The 23,410-nt window shown below is 37.0% G+C and overlaps 1 protein-coding gene across 6 annotated transcripts in view; it reads right to left on the reverse strand.

The window, feature by feature from the left end:
- The window catches only part of LOC126354864 (ras GTPase-activating protein-binding protein 1), a 134,878-nt gene that overhangs the window by 42,108 nt on the left and 69,360 nt on the right, over positions 1–23,410 (reverse strand). For all 6 annotated transcript variants that reach the window (XM_050004867.1, XM_050004877.1, XM_050004895.1 and 3 more), the window contains exons 7-8: positions 12,949–13,261; positions 3,709–3,830 (exon numbers count right to left, since the gene is read on the reverse strand). In XM_050004867.1, coding sequence (XP_049860824.1) covers positions 3,709–3,830; positions 12,949–13,261 — 435 coding nt within the window. The remainder of the gene's footprint in view (positions 1–3,708; positions 3,831–12,948; positions 13,262–23,410) is intronic.

Genomic DNA, 23,410 nt, shown 5'->3' on the forward strand with positions numbered 1-23,410 from the left:
AGTTTGCACAAGAAGAGAATAGAAGCTTTCGAAATGTGGTGCTACAGAAGAATGCTGAAGATTAGATGGGTAGATCACATAACTAATGAGGAAGTATTGAATCGGATTGGGGAGAAGAGAAGTTTGTGGCACAACTTGACCAGAAGAAGGGATCGGTTGGTAGGACATGTTCTGAGGCATCAAGGGATCACCAATTTAGTATTGGAGGGCAGCGTGGAGGGTAAAAATAGTAGAGGGAAACCAAGAGATGACTACACTAAGCAGATTCAGAAGGACGTAGGTTGCAGTAGGTACTGGGAGATGATGAAGCTTGAACAGGATAGAGTAGCATGGAGAGCTGCATCAAACCAGTTTCAGGACTGAAGACCACAACAACAACAACAACATGTTGTGTACTGCTACCCGCGCTATGTTGAACAACATCCATATCATCATCATCATCATCATCATCATCATCAGAGTCTTCACGTATCGAGCACTTTTATTGATTATGAATGCTAGACAGAGAACCTGTCTCCTGTAACATTCAAAATACTCCACCAATGGTTCGTGCATTCAGAATCCTCAGAGCCTGATAACATACGTGATATCTGATAACTGCAACTGTAGCATTACCCACCATATCGGCATATTCTTCTGTCAAGTTGAAACACATCCCTATTTCATAAACCTACAAACTACAACAGTTACTATGTGGTTTCACTTAAATACACATTTGTTATGTTCCTTCACTGAACAATACAGACATCTAACTTGTTTCAAGGTTAGGAAACGACTCAAACAGCTCACTAACAGTTGCCACCAAAGACATAAGCATTTACTTGTATAATAATCTTTGCTGCTCTGGATGTTCTGGAAAGCTGCTGCAGATACACGCCTGGACATGTTTTATTAGATTCACCAGATCAATAACAACAAAATAAATGGAAATCATGCTCATAGTTTTACAATGGCTTCATATTAGTGAAGTTGCTAATTTCAGGCAAAATCTTTTATTACCCATAACTCCGTAACTAAACATTTGAGGACCTATGTTTATATAACTTTCTTTAGTTTTACTTGTATAATAACAAATTAAAATATTTGCTTATCTGCATGAATCACCATGTATATCCAACAGTTTCTTTTGACAAGAACCTCTTAAGAAAGTCCATAACATGACAATTTAAAGACGCAAAAATTGGTAAAAGTGGGACAAATGTAACAAATAAATTGTATTTCTCAATTAAAAAACTTTACTAACAGCCGTACACTTCGGGTTATTGCATTTTATATATCAAATGCTATGTTTTGGCAATCCAAAATTACCATCTTCAGGCTCCTGCATAATAAAGGACTATACATGTAGTGATATAAGGGTGTTCAAGTTAAGCTTAGAAGTGACAGGTAATCATGATACCACTTAAACTTGAAAATAATGGAAGTATTAGCATTATATCAAATCTATGTGTCCATCCAGCACAATAGACTAAAATGTATGTATGCATTTGTTAATAGCATTAAACCAAACCTCTCTGTGCATATATCACAATAGACTATGTCACATAATAAGGTATGAATTACAATAGTTTGCATATTTACAGCCTAGGCAAAATCACAGATGGTAAGAGAAGTAGTTGTCACAGTATCAAAAATAACTTGACACAAAACCCAATGGCAGTCTATATATTAAGAGAAAATATCAAGCATAGCAAACACTAAGAATATTCACAACTAATTTGTGGCCTAGGTTATAAAGTAAATCGGAATAAAAGATATGATTGGTTTCATTTACATCACTGAAGAGGTTGGCATTACCACAGTGAACCAAACAAACAAACAAGTCAAATCCTACTTAAGCAAGGTGAATCCTCGAAGTTCACAGCCGACTACTTCATACAATGTCACAGAGTATAAAGCAATCTTAGCATGACCTATCTATAGATGCCAAGCCATCTAAATACTAAGACCAAAAAAGTTGTGTAGCGATAAGGTACACGAGTACGGGGAAGGTAAATGGGTATGCAAGTCCACTACACTGTTGAAGTGAATACCATAAAATGAGTATCACTTTCTATCTGCATGAATACCAAAACCCATCTGTAGTAAAAACATAACTGCATACTCTCTAAACTGCATGGAGAAGTAAGGACCACACTAACACGCTAATAAACTAACTGGGTCCTTATCATACTCATCAGGTGTGGTCAAGACAAACCAAATTCCCACAAGTGAATTGGTGACTGTGTCAGTATGGGTCTAAAAGGCTGTTGGCATTATAAGAAAACATTAAATACTTCACTGTCCTAAATATAAAAGTAGCGTAAAAGATACCGATAACCTAAAAACATGATCACTACTAAATGTTGTCAACCAAGGGAGTACACTGCTATAAAGTGGATCCAAAGAGTTGCAAAAGACAAGATCTACGAGTTCATATGGAAGTTAGACAGTAAGCTTCAGGTAAACAATCAGTGCATAATAGTAAGGTTGAAAAATTACATTCATGCTAAGAATCTTTGACAACAAAATATATAGGAAAAGAACTGTATAATGTAGGAAACATAATGGTGCAACATGCAAGGGCTCAAATAATGTAGAGGTATATAAATATTGCTAAGCAAAAGTTTCACCTATCATCCAAAGGAAAGTCCCCAAAAATAAACGTATTAGTTTACTACAATAAGTTCCAACAATTATGTACGACTAGCCAAAATCAGTAGGAGTTATTCTAGCCGAAACGGTACTACAGTTATGACAGAGATTATCCCACTGGAATACAAAGAGTCGCTACGAAACAACATGTCTCACTCAGTGATCCGGCTATATCACGGTGAACCTCCCTGAAAACCTAGTATCGGCAAACAGGTTTCGTCAGAGAAATGATGGCAGCATAAACAGTGACCACTATCTAGGTACTCACAACTAAAATGACGACCTCACTGCGCCCTATTATCAGTCAAATCAATCTCCTGTATGACTTCTGTAACACAGTCCCATTGGACTACTGATATGAGTACTATTAATACAGACAATCTGTATAAAAAGGAACGCCATATGCTAACCAATGGATGTAAAATGCTTAACAAAGACCTATTATACCTCAAGTTAAGACTATTTCAATGTAGGAATACGGTAGTTTGAACTGAACCCAAATGTATTGGTCCACACAAAAATAATCCACTATTACCAAAGTTGATCCGGGAAAATATATAAACATCAAAATACGGTAACACTACTGTTGATACCGAAAACAAAACGGAAGATTAATAAAACCTAACAATAGCTCTTCAACTGTCATCTTATTCCATTTGCCAGAAGATGAAATAGCAATGTTAACATGTACGGCACCATACGTAAATACTACGTCACACGTACTCTACTATGCAGGAGCCGGAATATGGCAATACCAAATTGCCGAAACTGGTAGCATGATATATAAAATAAAATAACCCAAAATATACGGCTGTTGGTAAAGTTTTTTGAATCGAGAAATACATACCAGCTGATGTCCACTGGCCATAATGGACCAAAAGAGAATAAATTGTATGGTTGTAACTTGAACCGGACAAATGTAAATTACTACTAGTATTAGATACAAGCATTGTAACTTCACAATTAAGCATGATACATTCCGCATTAAAATAGACGGCAGCTGCAACCCATATACAGTTTGTATCTATCATTTACTATTATTGTTATGAATATTAAAAATGTTACTTGACTTACAGGTGATGATGTCGGTTTTACTGCAGCACCTGTAGCTGTTGCTATTGATGAGAACGATGCAGTACCAACACCAATTCCACCAGTTTTAACTAGAGTTGCATATGTTTTTGGTTCGCTGGATGCTGTAAAATAATAATGAAATACATTAAGCAAGGCAACAAAAGGCTGGAAGAGTGAGTGAGTGTGTGTGTGTGTGTGTGTGTGTGTGTGTGTGTGTGTGTTTTTGCGCGCGGTAAAAAAAAATTAAAAATATGGACTACATACTGGATGACAAAAGAAAGGGAAAATTAATACACACTGCACTGCCACCTGCTGCATTATTACGGCATAAGGCCATCCGAGCTAGAAGATGGAATATGTGCACTTGAAATGCAGCAAACATTTGAAACTAGCCAAAAGTGTGAAATTAAACCGTTTCAAATAGATTGACTGACTTACCACAAAAGATTGATAAAAGCCAAATCTCTTTAGCTAACCGACAAAAATAACTTCATTTTTCTGCAAGGCGATTAATGCTCGACTGTCAGAAAGTGGAAATAAAACCTGAAACTAATAACATATTTTAGCCTTCTGTAATTATGCGAACGTATTTTAAATCATTTGATAGCTCCTGGCCACAGAAATCCATTTTGTTTTCATTTAATGTGAGAGTAAAAATCACTAAATGTAAACACAGGTCAAGTGGAGACTACCCACCTCCCCACAACTCAGACTGCTCAGTGGATCAGGCCCGGATGTCCGATATTTCCCAACTGGGACAATATTAGATAGTGGTGCCCAGCCACACATTTGTAGCCACAAGCGGGAGAAGGTACTACTCATACGCCACTCAACTGCACATTTACAAGAGCCCAACCACAACTGCTCAAACGAACCTAATGTAAACAGCTGTCGTGTCACACTCAAATGAGGCAATTTGTTGTTAGGAAACATCGCATAGTCTTCCTGAAGTTTTTGACACACTTTGCTGTTGGCAGACGCTTGTATGAGCACTGTGTTTTATTGTTGTATATGGCGCGTTTCCTTTGTGGCTTAAGTTTTATTTTTGTTTTTTTCTCTTGTTCATGTTTTGTTGCTGCAGCATTATTCTGCAGAAGTGGGACACAATAATATCCTTGTTAGAGTATTGGTTCTTACCAGTCAAAATCACAAAAATTGAACTGAAAACTAAAACAATGAAAATTCCCGGGTTTTTCCCAGTTTTCTCCAGGATGAAAAGATGCCTGGGTTTTTCCCAGATTTCCTGGGTCGTATACACCCTGTTTATAAAAGTTATAAATTTGCTCTTTTTAACTGCACGAAGAACTGCTTAACAGTGGTTAGTACAGCCCTTTCTGCCTAACACACAAACTGACAAATACGGAAACGCAGGCACAATCGAACATAGCATTAAGTCCAAAGTGCATACATTCGAAATTACGCACTTCACCACAATGTCTCAAATAATTTAAGTTTCTTTTGAATAACTTGCAGTTCTTATCAGCAGTTGAACTACTGCAGACAAATTTTTTTTCCAAGTGCCTAGCAGAAGAAAGAAAATAACGGCTATCTATGATGCTACATTATGGTCTACCAAGTACACCAATAGGAACTTTCGTTGACATGACATTGTTAACATGAATTATTTTACAACAATTCCTGTAGCACAGTTATAATTTTCGAACAATGTATATCTTTTACCAACAATGAAACTGTTTCATGTTTATTCCCTGTGGGATTCACAAAAAGGCAGAAGTGCCTAATGCACAAAAACAAGCAACTTAGTAAAAAAAAAACTAATGTGTTCACATTTCTTGCAATTACTAGTTTTATTTAGAGAGAACTGGAAGAGAGTGAAAAATGGTCACGGCCACTTTTCTGCATACTGTGCCGCGTACCAGGCGTACTTCATCAGATTTGTAAAATGTGGTGATGCAAACTGACAATGCACAAATGGCTGAACTTTATCACTACTGTTTTGCTGAAAACGTGAAATGAAAGTGCAACCAGATATTATTATGTCTGACAGTTTTCTGAAAAATGTTTACACTGTCAAAAAAAAAAAAATTTACGCTTTTAGTACAGGGTGGAATCTGAATTACACATTACATTAAGTGTTTCTGTCACTGTAGTAAAAACTGAGGTGTTACTTTGTCCAGGGTACAAGACCAACAAAAGCAGTGAATTATTTTCTGCATCTGGTAAAATGACATTTTGTATGTAATGTGGGAAACTATTCTCCCTCATTTCTCCAGATTTTGCTACGCGGAGGATTTTGCAAGTAGGCAGCTTTCTTTTTTTTTCCCCTTGAGATTCCTGAAGACAGAATTAAAGCTGCAAAAGTAATCCACTGATACTTATCACCAGTACGTTGCATACAATGTTAGCACTCACTGACTATACAAGAAACACACTTATGTTCACTTGAAATGATACGAAATCTGGTTTTCACTCAGTTCTTGCATGAAACCCAGGCGGACAGGCTTTATACACAGCATTTCAGAGGATAAAACAAGAAGCTTTGTCTTCTTATCAGTATGAATTTCTCTGTAGTATTATCTGTAAATGACATCTCTGCATGTTTACTTTCAGTTGTTGTTGTTGTTGTTGTTGTTGTTGTTGTTGTCTTCAGTCCTGAAACTGGTTTGATGCAGCTCTCCATGCTACTCTATCCTGTGCAAGCTTCTTCATCTCCCAGTACCTACTGCAACCTACATCCTTCTGAATCTGTTTAGTGTAGTCATCTTTTGGTCTCCCTCTACGATTTTTACCCTCCACGCTGCCCTCCAATACTAAATTGGTGATCCCTTGATGCCTCAGAACATGTCCTACCAACCGATCCCTTCTTCTGGTCAAGTTGTGCCACAAACTTCTCTTCTCCCCAATCCGATTCAATACTTCCTCATTAGTTATGTGATCTACCCATCTAATCTTCAGCATTCTTCTGTAGCACCACATTTCGAAAGCTTCTATTCTCTTCTTGTGCAAACTATTTATCGTCCATGATTCACTTCCATACATGGCTACACTCCATACAAATACTTTCAGAAATGACTTCCTGACACTTAAAATCTATACTCGATGTTAACAAACTTCTCTTCTTCAGGAACGCTTTCCTTGCCATTGCCAGTCTACATTTTATATCCTCTCTACTTCGACCACCATCAGTTATTTTGCTCCCCAAATAGCAAAACTCCTTTACTACTTTAAGTGTCTCACTTCCTAATCTAATTCCCTCAGCATCACCCGACTTTATTCGACTACATTCCATTATAGTGAACACTGCAATTTTGCAACTTCCTTTTCAGTATAATTTCCTGAATCCTTTTAACCACATCAAAGATGCCTGGAAATGTTTAACACTCATTTCATTTGCACTTCAGAAAGCACAGTCTCTTTGCTCTCCCTCAGAAACTATGAACTGACTCAAAAGCAATTCGACTAGTTGTTCTTTCACACTTTTGCAAGCTTCATTTTGGCACTAACTTCATCCTTCATGTAAACCTTTCTTCCAGTTATACTACTTACACAATTTGTGTTCAGATGTTATGAAACGAAAGTGGCTCTGCACATTGTTTAATTTCAAGTGTTTCTCCATCCTTCGCTGCACCAAAACATTCACACTCTTTTCCTTGTCACTGAAAGCTACTGTTGTACATGTTTCCTTTGGGCTAGGAAGGTACTGTGTTTTTATTCTGAACTTCAAATAAACAGAACACTCGTAATTTGAACCACAATTTACAGAACTGTAAGTTATTTCCTGTTTCTTCTAACGTTTCCCAAACTTCTAACAAAACACCGACATCATTCAAATGAATGTGCAAGAAATTAACTAATAAACGGCATTTCATGTTCATGTGCCATCTTTGCAGGGTTGGAAACATTAATCGGACTCCACATTGCTGTCGAACTCTAGAACTTGCAGAAGAACATATGCCATCAGTATACACATACAAAGAAAAAACAAAGAAAATTAGTTCAGTTTTATCTCCATTGTTAAACATTTAGCAATACAGAGATGGTCAACTGCTAATTCCTAAGGTAGGCTGAAAAGTAATGCACACATGCTCTTAGAAGAAGACCTAAATGACCTTAAATATGTGCCACGTGGCACAGAGAAGGTAATTTTCTCCTCTGTATGTATGTGCAGTTTGAATGAGTTGGGTTAAGCAGTGTGTTTTGAGCAGTGGAATTATGGAGACGTATTCTAGTGCTACGTCAACACAACATGAGATTGTGCTGTTATCATTTAAAGCCTGTTAATGGTGACAGTGCTGCTGATAGATCTACTGTTAATCAATGGGTAGCAAAATTTCATGGTTGAGGGCCTGAAAAAGACAATTGTTAATGGAACATGTAGCAGACATCCAATCACTGCCACAGACGATAAACATCGCAAACTCGTCAACAATTTGATTCAAAATCACCCGCTAATCACCCAAACGTGTATCGTAAGCCATATTGGAATATCCAATGAATGTGTCTGCTTCACTGTTGAACAATTAGCATACTTTGAAATCTGTGCACAATGGGTACCACATTGTCTCTCAAACAAGAGCAAACAGCATTATTTGGAATGCTGTGAGCAACTTTTGCAATGTTACTGTTATGACGATCACGTTTGGTTTGTGGGATGCTCAACTACACAGTCATCAGCACCTGTACAAGATCCCAATCTTTAAACAGTCCAATCTCACCAAGTTCACGAATGATGATGTAATGAAGAGGACAACATGAACACCCACTCTCCGGGCAGAGATAATCTCCAACCCAGCTGGGAATTGAACCCAGGACCTCGTGATCCAGAGTCAGCAATGCCAGCCACTAGACCACAAGCTGCAGACTCACTACTGTGATAAAGGAGACAACTCCCTTTTGAATATTGTGATGGCAGACAAGTCATTGGTCCATTGTTGAGACCCAGAAGAGAAACGACAAAAAGTGCTGTATTCCAACATCTGTCGCCTTCTCAGAGGCAAGAGTTTAAGACCCAACAAAAAAATTCTTTTCACTGTGTTTTGGGATGCTTGCTGAGTTTAAGTGACCAATTATATGGTATGAGTGGCAATGACAAATTCTTCTCAGCACATACAGACTAAAAAAAACACCTCCAAAGCTGGGTTTGACATGTTAGAGACAACAGAGCATCAGTATTCTTACAAAATGACAATGCTTGTCTACACACGTCACATGCAACTGAAGCGGCTTGAAGTTTGAACCAATTCCACACATCCTTACTCCCCCGATCTTGTGCCTTGCAATTCTAATTTCTTTCTCCCCTCCCAGTCCTCTGAAGAGAGACCTCAAAGATAATCATTACACTTCGGCCAATGAGCTGAAGGCAGCTGCCCAGTCCTGAATTTGAGAAGAGTTTGAAAAATGTTTCAGTAACTAAATAAAAAAAGCTTATTATACATTGGGAGAAATGTGTTAGTCTTAACAGTGACCATGATTTTGAAGCTTCAGAATTTTATTTTAATGTCCCTTTTAACTGAACTTCCTAACTGTTTTTGTCGGTGTTCTACAAGCATATGTGCAATATTTTTCAGCCGACCCTCGCAAATTCAAATGAATAGCAACTATAAACAACTGAATTAGAGAAACTATCAATGAAAACTGAAATTCACTTTACAAATTAGGATCCAGTGTGTCGCGTTATCTGCCTACCACTGTTTCGACAATCAACACTATGTGCCAGCTATGTTGCACATGCACTGTCTGCTGCAATTCCAAAAGTGTATATTTTGCCAGCTGCCTGGCGAGCTACGAGTCTGGCAATTTTCAACTTTCTTTTCTTAGTGTTTTTCTTTGGCGTTTTCTTCCTGTATAAAAAAAAATTCAGGGCAGGTTTCAACGTGGCAGATTAGACCATTACCTTTTAAGAACTTTCACAAGCAATGCACTATCCTACACTATGTCAAGTACAGTGATGATGCCCTCTATTTAATCGGTGAACCAACATCAGAAGCTGACCAGTTGCACAAAAACAAACAATACACAAACTGTTAATATGCATCATGGAAAAACATTACAACCAGATAAACTACTTAGATATAACAACTAACAACAAAAACAGCATAGCTGAAATTTATCGTAAACACAGACAATTGTATATCAGACTTCAAATCACCCAAAATAACTAGAAATCACCATATGTAGAGCAACAAACAATAGGTACAATAGGAAAGTAAAAAAATGAGCAAAAAATTAAAAAACAATTGCAGTCAGTAAACAAAATTCACACACAGCCACAAACAATAACACAACAAAACTCCACAAAAATAAGCACACAAAATGATGATATAAAGAATGCATAAAAAGAAAATGAGAGTCAAGGTGATAGACAATGGTATACAACCATGGACTTCGACATGAAATAACAAACATCTTCCTAAGGCAAGACAAAGATGGAATTCAGAAACAAAATTCAGTCCAAAAGTACATCCTAAAACAAAAAAAGGAAAGCCACCTACCAGAAGGCAAGAATATACCAAATAAAATGAAACATACGCTATAAAAGCTATGTAAGACACACCAGCACATTTGAAACCTGATATAAAGAATAAATCAGAGCTGGAAGTATAGGACAAGTCACTCAACTTCTGCAGAACATTTAAGAGAGATAAATCACAAGCCATTTGAATGAGAGAAAGACATGAAAATAGGATAAATAATGTCTGTGATAAGACACATCAAGGACTCAATAGTCTCCAGGGGTGCAGCAATGCTGATGCTGCACAATTCGTGCAAAGTCAGGTGAGCAGCCTTTATTACTGTTTCTGTTGTTGATTACTATGATTAGACAGGATATTTATGATTTGTTAGTGTTTTTGTGGCTCAGTTACCATGTTGTAAAAAGTACTTCAAGAGTAATTAAATATTAAAAGGCACACAATAATCAACTACAGCAAAGGATATGGAAGTAACTTATAAATTTCTGAACTGGAGATTGTGTGCTGGTCCTGTACCTGGTCCAAATATTAGACTTGCTGACGTTAAGTATGGTGCACATAAAATACTCATTTCATTCTACCGTTCTTATTCCTTTGTACAGAAATTTGCTGGACATCATTCTAATATTATGCAATAAATCTTTTCACATTGGGGAAAAAAAGGAAAAAAAAACTGTTTTGTTTAACCACTCAATTGCCCTCATCTACAAGGTAAGTTTGAAAAGTCTGCCAAATTACCAACAGTTGGCAGTGTTAGCACAATGAAGTTCCATGTAATTATGTCATCCTTTATGAGAAGACATGTGAGGCATCAATGCTCCAGGTGGAGCAGACATCTCTGTGTTGTTGCTTCTGTGTAGTGATATAAAGAAAGAAAGAAAGAAAGAAAGGCAGAGCAGGAGACTTTATGTTAAGTCTTTAAAGTAAAATATAATTATTGGGTTAAAATATATGTAATCTATAATCATTCTTTTGGTCCAAAAGCCTTTCTGGATGTCCTGTTCTGAGGGGAGAGCACAGGACAGGAAGATCGAGATTCGAGGGGTAGGTAAGTACTAGAGAGAAAGAGAGAGAGAGAGAGAGAGAGAGAGAGAGAGAGAGAGAGAGAGAGAGAGAGAGAAGGATCATGTAACTTACCAAACGAAAGCGTTGGTATGTACACAGCAGACCCTGCATACTTACTGCTGAGGGGGCACTCATTATGAACATAATTTACCAGTAATTAAGCCAACATTCACATCTTTGTTTCTAAAAAGCTTAGGCAGATCATTTGAGAGTGTCCCCGTGAACAAGACTCTTACAAATCTTGATTTCAAAAGCAATGGGGTGTGAAAAACTTTATGCCTAATTGCTGATGTTCTTGTTTCTTTGTCCTTTTTACCTACTACTGCAGGGCAGTAAGAAATGCTTACTGTGATGAGTTTCAAGTTCCCTAATTCTTTTCTTATCACAGATGAGCTGAGCTGTATCTCACTAATATGGTGTACCATAGATTTGAAGCTCCCGATTCTGGTGCTTGATATCTGGCTTTATTGATTACTGAATGCATGCACTGTACAGGCACTTTAAATTTTAGCCAATTTACTGCAAATTACTAGGCTTTTGTGGCAAACTTGATTCGCTATGTATCACGCTACCATCACTTTATCTTTCCCTTTCGCCTAGTCACGCGGACCTTTATATATTTGCTTTTATGTAGTTTTATGAGTTCTTGTGCAACATGTATTTTAATCTACCTGTTTTTATGTAGTTTTATATTCCCGTGAGTGTATTATGGCTAGTTTCTCATTTGTGTGACTGTTAAACAGAGCTACTGTAAGATTTTAGAAAGCATTCTTGACTGGAGCACAGTGATCGGTATAAAATGTTACAATCAAAACAACTGGTTTTGGCCCTTTCCTCAGACCGTCTTCAGGCTTACACCACCAACAGGACTGCTGGTGGCAGCAGATGGAGAAGATCCATAGAAGTACATATGACACTGCAATTATACTTCTACAGATCGTGCTCCGTCTGCCGCCACCAGCAGCCTTAATGGTGGTGTAAGCCTGAAGACAGTCCGAGGAAAGGGCCAAAACTGGTTTGGGGGTGGGGGGGAGACTGAAAACATGATTGAGTCTGTTTTTATTGCTTTTTAGGACCTATTGTGATGCGCACAGCTGATAGCATGTTTACATACTTTTGTAAGCATGTCCTATGTTGTGCTGCTATGGTGGTGTTTGCTAGTGTGCTGAATGTACCAGAGTTTATTATTATTATTATTATTATTATTATTTTCTCATCTGTCATACACAGGATGGCTTACTGCAATTATGTCTTTCTTTTAATTAGGTCCACATCTCATTCTTTATGACTATGGTGGAAGGGTTTTACACAGTTTCTTTTGCATAAGTTTTAGTTTATTTATTCATGTAGTCATTCAATTACATCAATTCCCTCTATCTGTTCTTAATGTATTGTTTTCTTGTTTTGCAGACAATCTGTTGATGTCACGAAAAGGCGAAACACATTATTGAAATTAGAAACTTTGCAACCAAGACCTTCTCCCATTTGAAACCGAATTTCTTGTGTGATTTCGCTTCCTACGATTCTAGTAAAGGCAGCCAGTACCATTGAGGAGTAGTAGGAGAGTAGTAGGACTCTTTCTTCAGCACTTCTTTTCCCAAATACTTGGGTCTTTTGACCTCCAATACTTCACATTAAAAGATTAGATGCAGTGCCGTTTCACTACACCTCAATATGTACTCAATATGTTACTTACAACCAATAAATGCTTCAAAGGCAAAACAAAACAACTGTTTTTGCGTACCAGATTCACTAATCTGCTGAGTATCATCCAGAGTCTCTTGAAGTTGTCCCTTATCTTCATCAGCAGTATTGCTATCACGTTGTCCCAACTGCACATCATGTTCTTCATCTGTTCCATGTTCCTCATTGACTTCTGGGACTGATACCTCCTCCTGAGGTGCAATAACTTGCTGTGTCTGCTGCACTGTTCCAGGGCTTGAATCATCTGAATGGGTACCATTTGGTACAGAGGCTCCTGAATTAGGCACTGTCACTGGCTGTGAAGCTGGTAGCACCTGAGTAGTTGGTCCTATTGAGGCTGGGCCAGATGCTACCTGCCACAAAGAATAACGTGTCAGCAATGAAAGACCCAGACTTAAAAAATTAGCTGAATGACATGAAGAACTCAAAAACACTTAAACTAACTCTAAATGTACAACAATACAACAGTAAAAACTCTCAGAAATGCAGCACTTAGTTACTGTCTCACCAGGCTTCATGTATTAGTCAGGATGATGTATGCAACAGTCATACTGCAACTGTGAGGTGTAAATTACATACTCTTAAGGGAAGTAAAAAAAATAAATAAATAAAAATAAAAAATCTATATACTACTGAATTTTTCTCATTAAGATTTGAATTTTTACCTTTTAATCTGTCTCTTGATATCAAAAAACATTCGTATCCCTCTGTCAATGATAAAGGTGAATCAATATACTCTGGAGGAACTGTGCAATGTTGTACTTCAGCTTTATTTCCTGCACAAAGTTTTTAAAACAATGTACGAGCCTTGGGTAACTTCAATTCCTGAGGGCATTATCAAATTATTGTGGTCATGGAAAGTTATTTTTATTCCTGGATCACAATAACAAGGTGATGGACAGCCAGTTGTTTACAAGACAGCTCCCACAGCACCAACCAATTGAAGAATGAGCTTGATCAGTCTTCTGTTCTGTTTAGTATTGTCTTATCACTTTACCGCCTTAGGTGCCACCTGCCACAATCAGTTGCAGATGACACTAGCAGCCAGTAACATAACAATGTTGACTTTTTCTTTTTTTAGATTGCTGCATTGTTTCCACTTGCGGGAGTTTTATTTTATGCAAAAATGTTCTAAACTGGTTGTGAAACTATGCAGAAGAGATAAGACTTACCACCTTGTTAAGCAAACCCAACACTGCGCTGTACACCAAAGGGCAGTGTGTGAAAGTATCCATAATAGGAATGCCCAGCTGTTGCCGTAGCCATTTAGTGCACTCACACAAACATGAGCCGACGACCTAGACTCCACTGTCAATTGCATTGTAATTTTGATCAAGGTGTGAACTGATGAGAAAACGAATGCTATTAATTTTCAAGCATACCCAAGAGTTTCAAATTTTGGACCAAAATGTGCTGTCTCCTATAACTACGTATTAAAGTTCGTCAATGTGGGATAGTCCAGATCCACAAGCCTATGTATGGTCTCCGCTAACCTCTATTTTTAACTTCCATTATCTCCTCTCTCTTGCTCGCATTGCTTTAATAAACTTTCACACATTTCAATCAAAACCCAACAAACAGTTCCCTACACGAACATGAAACCAGATCTAGTCACCACATACACCTGAGCAGAAAAAACAAAACGAAAACACATAATAGTGTACTATACAATGGACTTAAACTATTCAACAAACTTCCACAGAAAATAAAAGACAGAAGCGAAATACATACCTTCAGACATAGCCTAAAAAGTAATTTGTTAGAAAAGTGTTTTTATTCTATCAAAGATTACCTCGAAAGTAGGTAAAATTTCGTCAATAATGTGACTGATTAAGTACTGTAACGAGGGGCTCTCTTTGGTATGTTGAATAACAGAGTGGTACACCATGTATAATCGTGAAACACAGTAAGCAAATAATTGTAGTTTATATGTAGGAAATGCAAATGTACTTTCATATACCCTTGTGTCTGTATCATATATATGTATTTGTTGACAACATCCATACAGTCTATATTGTCTACAGATGGATAGAAAACATAAATAAATACATTCTGACATCTATAAACAACAAAGGAGAATGGTTAGTATAAACATTTTCTCTGGATACTTTGCTCATTGATTGCAATTCATCGAAAACCCACAGCTTACGATTTGTATCTTAAAAGATTAAAAATGTTACTAAAAAAATTTACAAAATTTGCAGTACTCCCAGTTCCAATATGATTGTGGCAGTCTAAGTTATTTTCAGGCATGGTAAGACCCTTTTTAATCAATTTTTTGGCACTGCAGTACTAATTTGGGGATATTTGTATAGGCAAATTCATGCTATACAGAGACAGTGCAACAAAGTTTCATTGGTGGAAAAAATGCTGTCTACAAACATAGTTTGGTGACTTCAGAACCCTTGTGATGACCGTAGAACCCTTGCTGCACGTCCATTGCATCAGGTGAAACTTCATTTACTCCTCAGGCCAGAAATTGGATGCTTATTTTATGTACGTATTTACAGTGACTCAACTCCTCATTCTCAGGAATGGATAACGATACCAAAAAAGATTTGTATGTTCCCCGAGGTAATCATCTTAAGAACACACGGTAAAAATTTTGATGACCTGTCATGAATAGAAAGTGCCTATTCCCAAAATTGCTACTTTTGGTACCCACAAATTATGGTATGTTTTTTTTTTTCCAGTAACTGTCAAAGAAGAAATGGTGCTCTAATAAGCTGCATAAGATCCACTCTAGCCCACACCTAAAGCAAAAGTACAAACTGACTGCTCAATTTGCTAGTTCTGAAGGAAGTATGTATGTACATATTTTGACCCAATACTGTCAGATAGCTAGGGTAAGCCTGTTCTTCCGATATGTATACAAACACACACTTGACCAAGGGCTATGCAGAAAACTTGATCCTTCATTTCTGGTCAACAGACCCCGAGATATAACCCTCGGGAAAGTCACATTTTCGAGCACAGCTTTTTGAAATATACTGGTATCAATGATTTTCCTCTATTCAAACCTGAACAAAGGCAGACCCCTTTAACATGAAGGACATGTGTTCCATAGTTTTCTGTTTATGCATCGAGGGGCACCTCTATTATTAATCAAGGTGAGAAAGCAACTCATAAATACACACACACACACACACCACACACACACACACACACACACACACACACACACACACACACACACACACACACACACACACACACACACACACCTTCAGAATTACCACAGTGCCAACAAATAGTGTTATGAAGAATTTCATGCGGCGAACTTCACCACTTGGAAGAGTATTACACTAATGTCCAAACATTACAGAATTGTTCTGAATATGGCCATTTTATATCACATTATAAATTCAAGTGATCATAAGCTCATGAGAATCAGAGCAAAAACTGATATAAAGTTAGAAAGTATTTGAAAGTAAGTCAAATTTAGGTTTAAGAACAGGAGGACATAAAAAATCAAAGTAAGTAACAAGTCCAGTATCTTAAAAAGTCAGGATTTTTTGTGGCACATGATTCAATATATATTGTGGATACAAGGAAAGAGAAACAGAAGTGAATGTCAAATACAACAGAGCAACTATTAAAGAAACAGAAAATTATAAAATTCTAAGCAAATGATTATAGGAACAATATAGAATCTGCTGGCCTGAATTAAATTATCTAGGAATGTCTTTAGAAGTTGTGACAAGAAACAATTAACTTTTAATTGGATAAACTGGAAAAAATAAATGTATTATGAGAAAAATCTTATGCTGGGCAGACACTGCATCAGTTAAGATGGCTGTATCACAGTAAATGAAACTATGAGAAATTGTCCAAGCATACCTAGAATCCTTTATTATGTTTCTATAGCTCGAGAAATTCGTCAGCTCCACAGGTAACAGTTATATTTTGGAAGTAATGGTAGATGGGGCGCATAAGGTTCAATGCACAAAGACAGTAAAAGTGCCTCGAGATTATCATCATCTCAATGAAACTGATTAAAGCTGGAGAAAAGTGATAAAACCCTGACTTACCCACACTGCAAGGTAAAGGATCATTATCAGTGAAGAACATATGCATTACTACCGTATCCTTTATTAGCTGCATCCCCATTCTGAAAAATCCAGAACTGCGAGAAGCTGGGCAAACATTCCATATCACCACAACCACTCTCAGCAGCCCTAAAGCAAGTTCTCACTTCTAAACCAGGTACAAGACGATGCATATGTTAATGGAACTGCAACTATTTTTCACCCATGACAACATAATGTTCGTCTCTAGTGGAGACAAATTTCAACAATGAATGTAGCATAAAAGTCTTGTCCACTCTCCTCCTCAGAATAAAACCGGCAAATCTGAGATCTGGTGTGTTCATTTAACATCCCTAATATCATGTGTCTTGACAAAATCTGTAAAATATGACTTGTGCACAATAAACTATGCACTCAAGGTGTTTCAAATCCTGACTTTTTTTTTATTCAAATCGCAGAAACTGCACCTAGGATAACACCAAGAACAATAACTTTCATTTGCCGATAAAATCTCCTTTAGCTGTTCTATTTAACCTCAGACTTTAAACAGTCATACATACTGGAGATGAAAAATTAAACACTGACATTTTCCAATGAAACTTCACCCATGGAAATGTCCCAGTACGGATTGTCCATTGCCAATTGTCGTATACATAGAAATGTTTATAGTTCACTTTCAGGTGTCAAATTGCTTCAATACATTGCCAACTGAAAACTGCTACCCACTGATAGCAGCTTGAAACACAGCTAATCTATTTTTATTGTCCTCACTGTCTACTTGGTTAGCCTCTTAAGGGCACGGGCAACCCAGTCAGTGCAATCTCAAGATATATGCACAGTTCCAAGTCAAACTGTATCATTACTCACAAATAACAAGTGTCTTCTCCAATGATTTGCATGCAAGTTTTTATGTTCTTAAACAGGATGACATGCCCCACACTGATGACAAGTTTTCTTTCATAATTTGCCATCTGAAATTTTTCGAAAAACATTTTATTCTGGGTACAAATACTCCCTCCAATTTGAAGTCTTGCAATATGCAAAATTTAAGTTCATACTTTTAGTGCTTTTCATTTTATTAGATTTGGCAACTAGACTGAATATTCTGTATAGTTCACAATAAGGATGGCACTGGGTGAATATATGCAGAGATAGCCGTTCTCCTATTTGCAATTCTATTTACATGCAAGCATCAATAGCAACTGCACGTAATATGATCTCTTCTCAAGCATCATACATGGATTTGAAAGTATTTTATCCAAACGGTGGGAACACTGCAGATGTTCAAATAGTGCAAGTCCAAAATTGTTACCATGGTACCAACATATGCAGCAATAAGACGATGTTTCAAGTCTTTAAACTGACACTTCTACATGATGCAAAAAAGGGTGCGCAACATGAAAAGCAATAAATCGGGAAGGGTGTTTACACCAACAATGCCTTTTACACGGTAACTTTACTTAAATGGGATATCTGCAGATATTGTTCATTGCATATAAAGGCAAATAACATGTGCCTCGCATTTTAAGATTACTAATCAAAGTTAAAACAAATCAGTCATCATTCAATTCTGAGGATGGGTTACAAATACATAAAAAGGTGATGAATATTCCACTGATTTAACTATGTGGTAAAATGAAACAAGTGGAATTTAAAACTGTGCATAAAACCGATGTGTATCTCTCACTGTAATAGAGCAAAAAGGTAATCTAAAAGTTATTAACATAGTGATTTGCATGGTTACTTTTCTTTGAGAGAAGTATGGGAGTATGTTGAGGAAACCAATGAGCCAACTGTCTACATATAAGATTACTTTTGTGAACGGAAATGTACAGCATAGTTTTATGAAAGCCTGAATGCAGCTCTTTTTGAGACATGGGCAGTGTGATGAAGTGTCAAGTATTCCGAGCTCCAGATCTAACATTCTGATAAATAACATTGGATACTTTAAATAACTGTGTACCACCGAGAGAAAGGCAATTAATGCCATGAGAGATTTTAATGGGCTCTGTATTTATTCTGTGTCCATTTTAACTTAGTCTTACTGGTATGCTGTATATTGCCACAGCGACCGAATTGCTATTGATAGTGGTGATTTTCATTCTTAGCTGTGTAACACTGCTTGTACATGAACGTCATGCATCTTGTCATTAATATTCTTGTTACTGCCATTAAAGTTCATCAACATGAGGCATTTGCCACTCATTTCCAGAAATTGTTTCACTCATCATGTATGTAGCAATCTTTTGGTCACATAATTACACAGAATAATTTCAATGGCTGACATTCATTGAAAACTGCTCCACATAATGTGCAGATATTACAACAGGAAAAATATCTGTTGTTCAAAACTTACTTCCATTCTCTACAAATATTAATGAGGTGAAAAACAAAAACCTTCAACCTGATCACATATTTATAATGTGTTTGCGAATCACCTGTCTCATTTTGTGCACAGCACTTACTTGGAAGTATAATTAAGCAATTCACCTCAGTTTAAGCCGATGTCAGTGAAAACTTGTCAGCATTGATGTATTTGTTCTCCACAGCAGAACCCCACCAATATGGGAGAGGCACAGGGAAGATGTGTCTGCCTCTGCATCTGTAACAACACCGTGCCTCTGACCCTGACAGTTTGTATGCTTGATAAACAAGCATTTTAACAATATTTTTTGAGGACCATATCGATGTACACTGTGCATGCAAAATTATTATTGCAGTTTTGATCAATAACATCACTGCCCATGTCTCACTTGTTCCTGCATCCATAACTACATCCTTCATTAACTTGATTGGAAAGGAATTTGCTCTGTAATGATATCTACAATTATCTTCCGATGATCAGTAGCTATCTGTATACAGTGTTAACTGTTTGACACTGTTGCGCTGCTTTTACATGTGTGCATGATCACTTCCCCGATTTAATAAACACAAATGACATAGTTGTTTCATTATCTTACTTCCATGCCTTGGCTGACACTCGTGTGGTTTTTCTTGACCTCTAGTTGAAGATTTCTAAGAGGACCTTAGACAGCTAGGAAAGAACAACACTTCAACATTTATTGAGGGACTGTACAATGACAAACACAAAATACTACTATTGTTTTCATTCAATGCACTTCTAAAAATCAATGTCTCATCAACAGTAGCCCTACATAAACTTTAGACTAAGAGCTTTCTACAATGAACTATGACATATTATCTGCATAAGTGTCTGATATTTGTGACATTTTTCTACTAGTTACTGCATCTGCATTTCAAATATTAAATGTTTGTTCTCTCCAGGTGATTGTAGTCATTCTTTGTCCAATATTTTCTTCTAGTTTCCATCTATGCACTTCAAAAAGTTTTTACAGAATTTGGAAATCTTAAATGTAATAATGACAGCAGGAACTAATATGAGGATCATTGATTAGTGCTTCTTTTACCAATGACTCAAAAAGTTAATCAAAGGTTAAGGACATGAACTATGAGATACTATCTAGGTAACAAATGGAGCACCGATACAGAAATATTTAACATTTGGTAAAAAATGTATTTTGAAATGGTTGAGGAGGAGAGGAAAAAGGGACATGGGCAACAGTTTTTAACTTGAAAGTAGATTTATTACAGCAGGAGACTCAAATTGGATATTTTTTTTCCACTAACTAGTGGCTGCAAACTGGACCTTGGCCTGGGAACTTCATGTACACTGATGCTTCAAATACAGAAGTGAAAACTAGATGAAACATAATGGCCACACAACATGCAGTAAAATAATTTTAAACACATCTGGACAATGCCAATTTCTGACAACGTGTATCAAATCAGTTAACATAAGAACGAATGAAAATCACTTAAAAATATTCACATAGAAACCAGTAAACATATTTTTAAAAAAATGTATTCAACAAACATGAAAATAAAAGAAATAGACATGCAATTGTTTCTCTTCATAAAAACGAGAAGGGTACAAAAATTGGCGGCTCCTTGCAAAAAACAAAGATATGAAGATCAGGCTCTGCCAAAGAATCATCCTCACAAAAAGCACCTAAGAACTGTGTAAATAGGAATTGGACTACAGCACAGATAAAGACAGCTACTGGATGAATAGTCTCTCTTTACAATGTGCAAAACGCCCACATTTTACAATGCTGATGGTGCTTCAAACTCTGATGAAATATAGTTTACCACAGTATTTTACATTGTGATTGTTGCATTTCTTTTTAGATGTGTTGTGGATAATAGACGAAAGTAAATTTAATATAATACCTGGACTGTCAAAAGCAATCATTTGTTGCAAGCATGGACTTGAAAATGTTGCTTCTATTTCTGGCAAGATTCTCCTCTATTTTTCGCAAAATTTGCACTTTTTTTAAAATCAATCAACGCAGATTTAAAAGATTATCATGCTACAAAGCTTTAGTGCTTTGACATCGATTGTTAAACAATGTGGTAAATGGGGAGTTTTATGTCTGAAACATCTCTTTTTGCAGAAACTCAAATGTTAAATTTTTTTCCCAAAATGATCACTGTTTTACTTCTTTTGGCTGTATTTAAGCTTTCAACAGCGGACTGTTTCTGTTGGAAACCAATAGTATTTTTCCATCTGTGGTGTGTGTGTGTGTGTGTGTGTGTGTGTGTGAGAGAGAGAGAGAGAGAGAGAGAGAGAGAGAGAGAGAGAGAGAGAGAGAGAGAGAGAGAGAGAGAGAGATATTTAAGGAGTTTCTTAACATTGTTTCCATTTTCCCATCCAATTCAATAATTACAAAATTTGTACTACATTGATACCGACCTTCCATGGTAAGTCACTGCCAAGTGACACATACTGTAGAAGGCTCCAGATAAAACCAAAAAGGCACTTATAGAAATAGAAGCAAAAATAACCCTCTTCACAAGATAGAGAGAGAATTTCGGTGCAGTTGAAATAAGTTGACGAGTTCTGTTTTCCAGTTGCTGTAGTGCAAAATACAGACGCTATAAAAACACAGTCAATTCCAAACGTAAAAACTAGAATTTTGACTGGTAGAGGGGAGTGAAGACGAGCAGTTCAAGGAAATGAACTGCATCTCCCTCTCGCATCTGTGTTGTCTCTCTTTCGGAAAGCAGAACTGACACATGGTCACAGGGAAGACAACTAAAATCCATGCTGTACCAGGATTAGTCTTTTCACTTACTTCAAAATATGATATCAATGTGCAACGCACGACACAAAGAATTCAATAATGACTACTGTTACTGTGCAATGGTTTGCTGATGTTGACATCATCGTAAATGTAAATCCTGGTCTACAATTTGTTGCAAGAAGGGACCTGAAAAGATCCAGTCCGAGCAGCCGAAGATGGTGGTCGTGAGATAAGTGGTGTGCTTGCTTGTGTTAATGAATGTGTATTTTTTTCTATGAAGGAAGCTTCTGCCAAAAGCTAATGCGTAAGTGTACCTATCTGCAACGTAACATGAGTAACAATCTATCTTTTCCTTATGTTGATAATACTCCTTTCTGAAGTTTCCACTGATTGATTGTCGTCAATCACATAGTTCAGTAACAGCCTCTAGCACCGTTTGACACAACCACAGTTCAAAACATGGGCCACTTAAAACTGCCACATTAGAAGTGTCCACATTATACCAAGTTTTACATTTCAGCTAGCGTACACATTGCTTTGTTCTAGACGGTAGGTTCCACAGCTAAGTCCTACTTTGCATTATGAGGTATGTGCCTCATACAGACCATCAACTACCCAAAATTGGTGTGGCAGCAGAGCATGAAGTGCACTAATACACGATTGGATTCATGCATTTTTATTTTTTAAAAGTGAGAATGCTTGAACAAGTTTTGAAACAATGAAAGCTCACACACATTATTCTCTTTCTATCAAAATGTTTTGGAAAAAATACATTTTAATACTATTCAGTGACAAGGTAGTTTGATTTTATTAATTTGTATTACTCCTATATTCCAACAAGTCTTCAAATGCCTTTTCTTATTTTATTAGTTCTTACATGGAAATAAAAAATAAGCCAGATGACCACAAGCCAAAATGAACCACTTTTAATTTCCTGCTAATAGCTGACCACAATATTGTTGCACCTGGGAGTGACAGCATCTCTTACGGCTTGTGCGTTTCACCAGTGCCCTTTAAGCCTGTAAGAATGCTCTCAGCTGTTCTACTGGTCAGACAATTGCTCATGAAGCTAGTAGGACTTCCACAGTGAACAAGGCAGTTGAAAAAATGGATAAGATAGTCATTTACTGCAATGTCGCTGTGTGTATCTGATAGCGGCCAAGTGCAATAATATCATGGCTTGGTGGTACCCAACTATAAGGAGTGTCATTAGTGGATCTGACATTAAGGTCTGAAGAAACAGTTACATGTAGCTTAGAATGAACTTCCAAGTGATTTATCCCATCAAATACATAGAACTGTGAACTATGTAGAAGCCATCAGTTCATATGAAATAAACTGTTTTATCAAATCTATGAACAGACTAATA

This window comes from Schistocerca gregaria, chromosome 1 (genome assembly GCF_023897955.1).
Source record: "Schistocerca gregaria isolate iqSchGreg1 chromosome 1, iqSchGreg1.2, whole genome shotgun sequence".
Taxonomy (NCBI): Eukaryota; Metazoa; Arthropoda; class Insecta; order Orthoptera; family Acrididae; genus Schistocerca; species Schistocerca gregaria.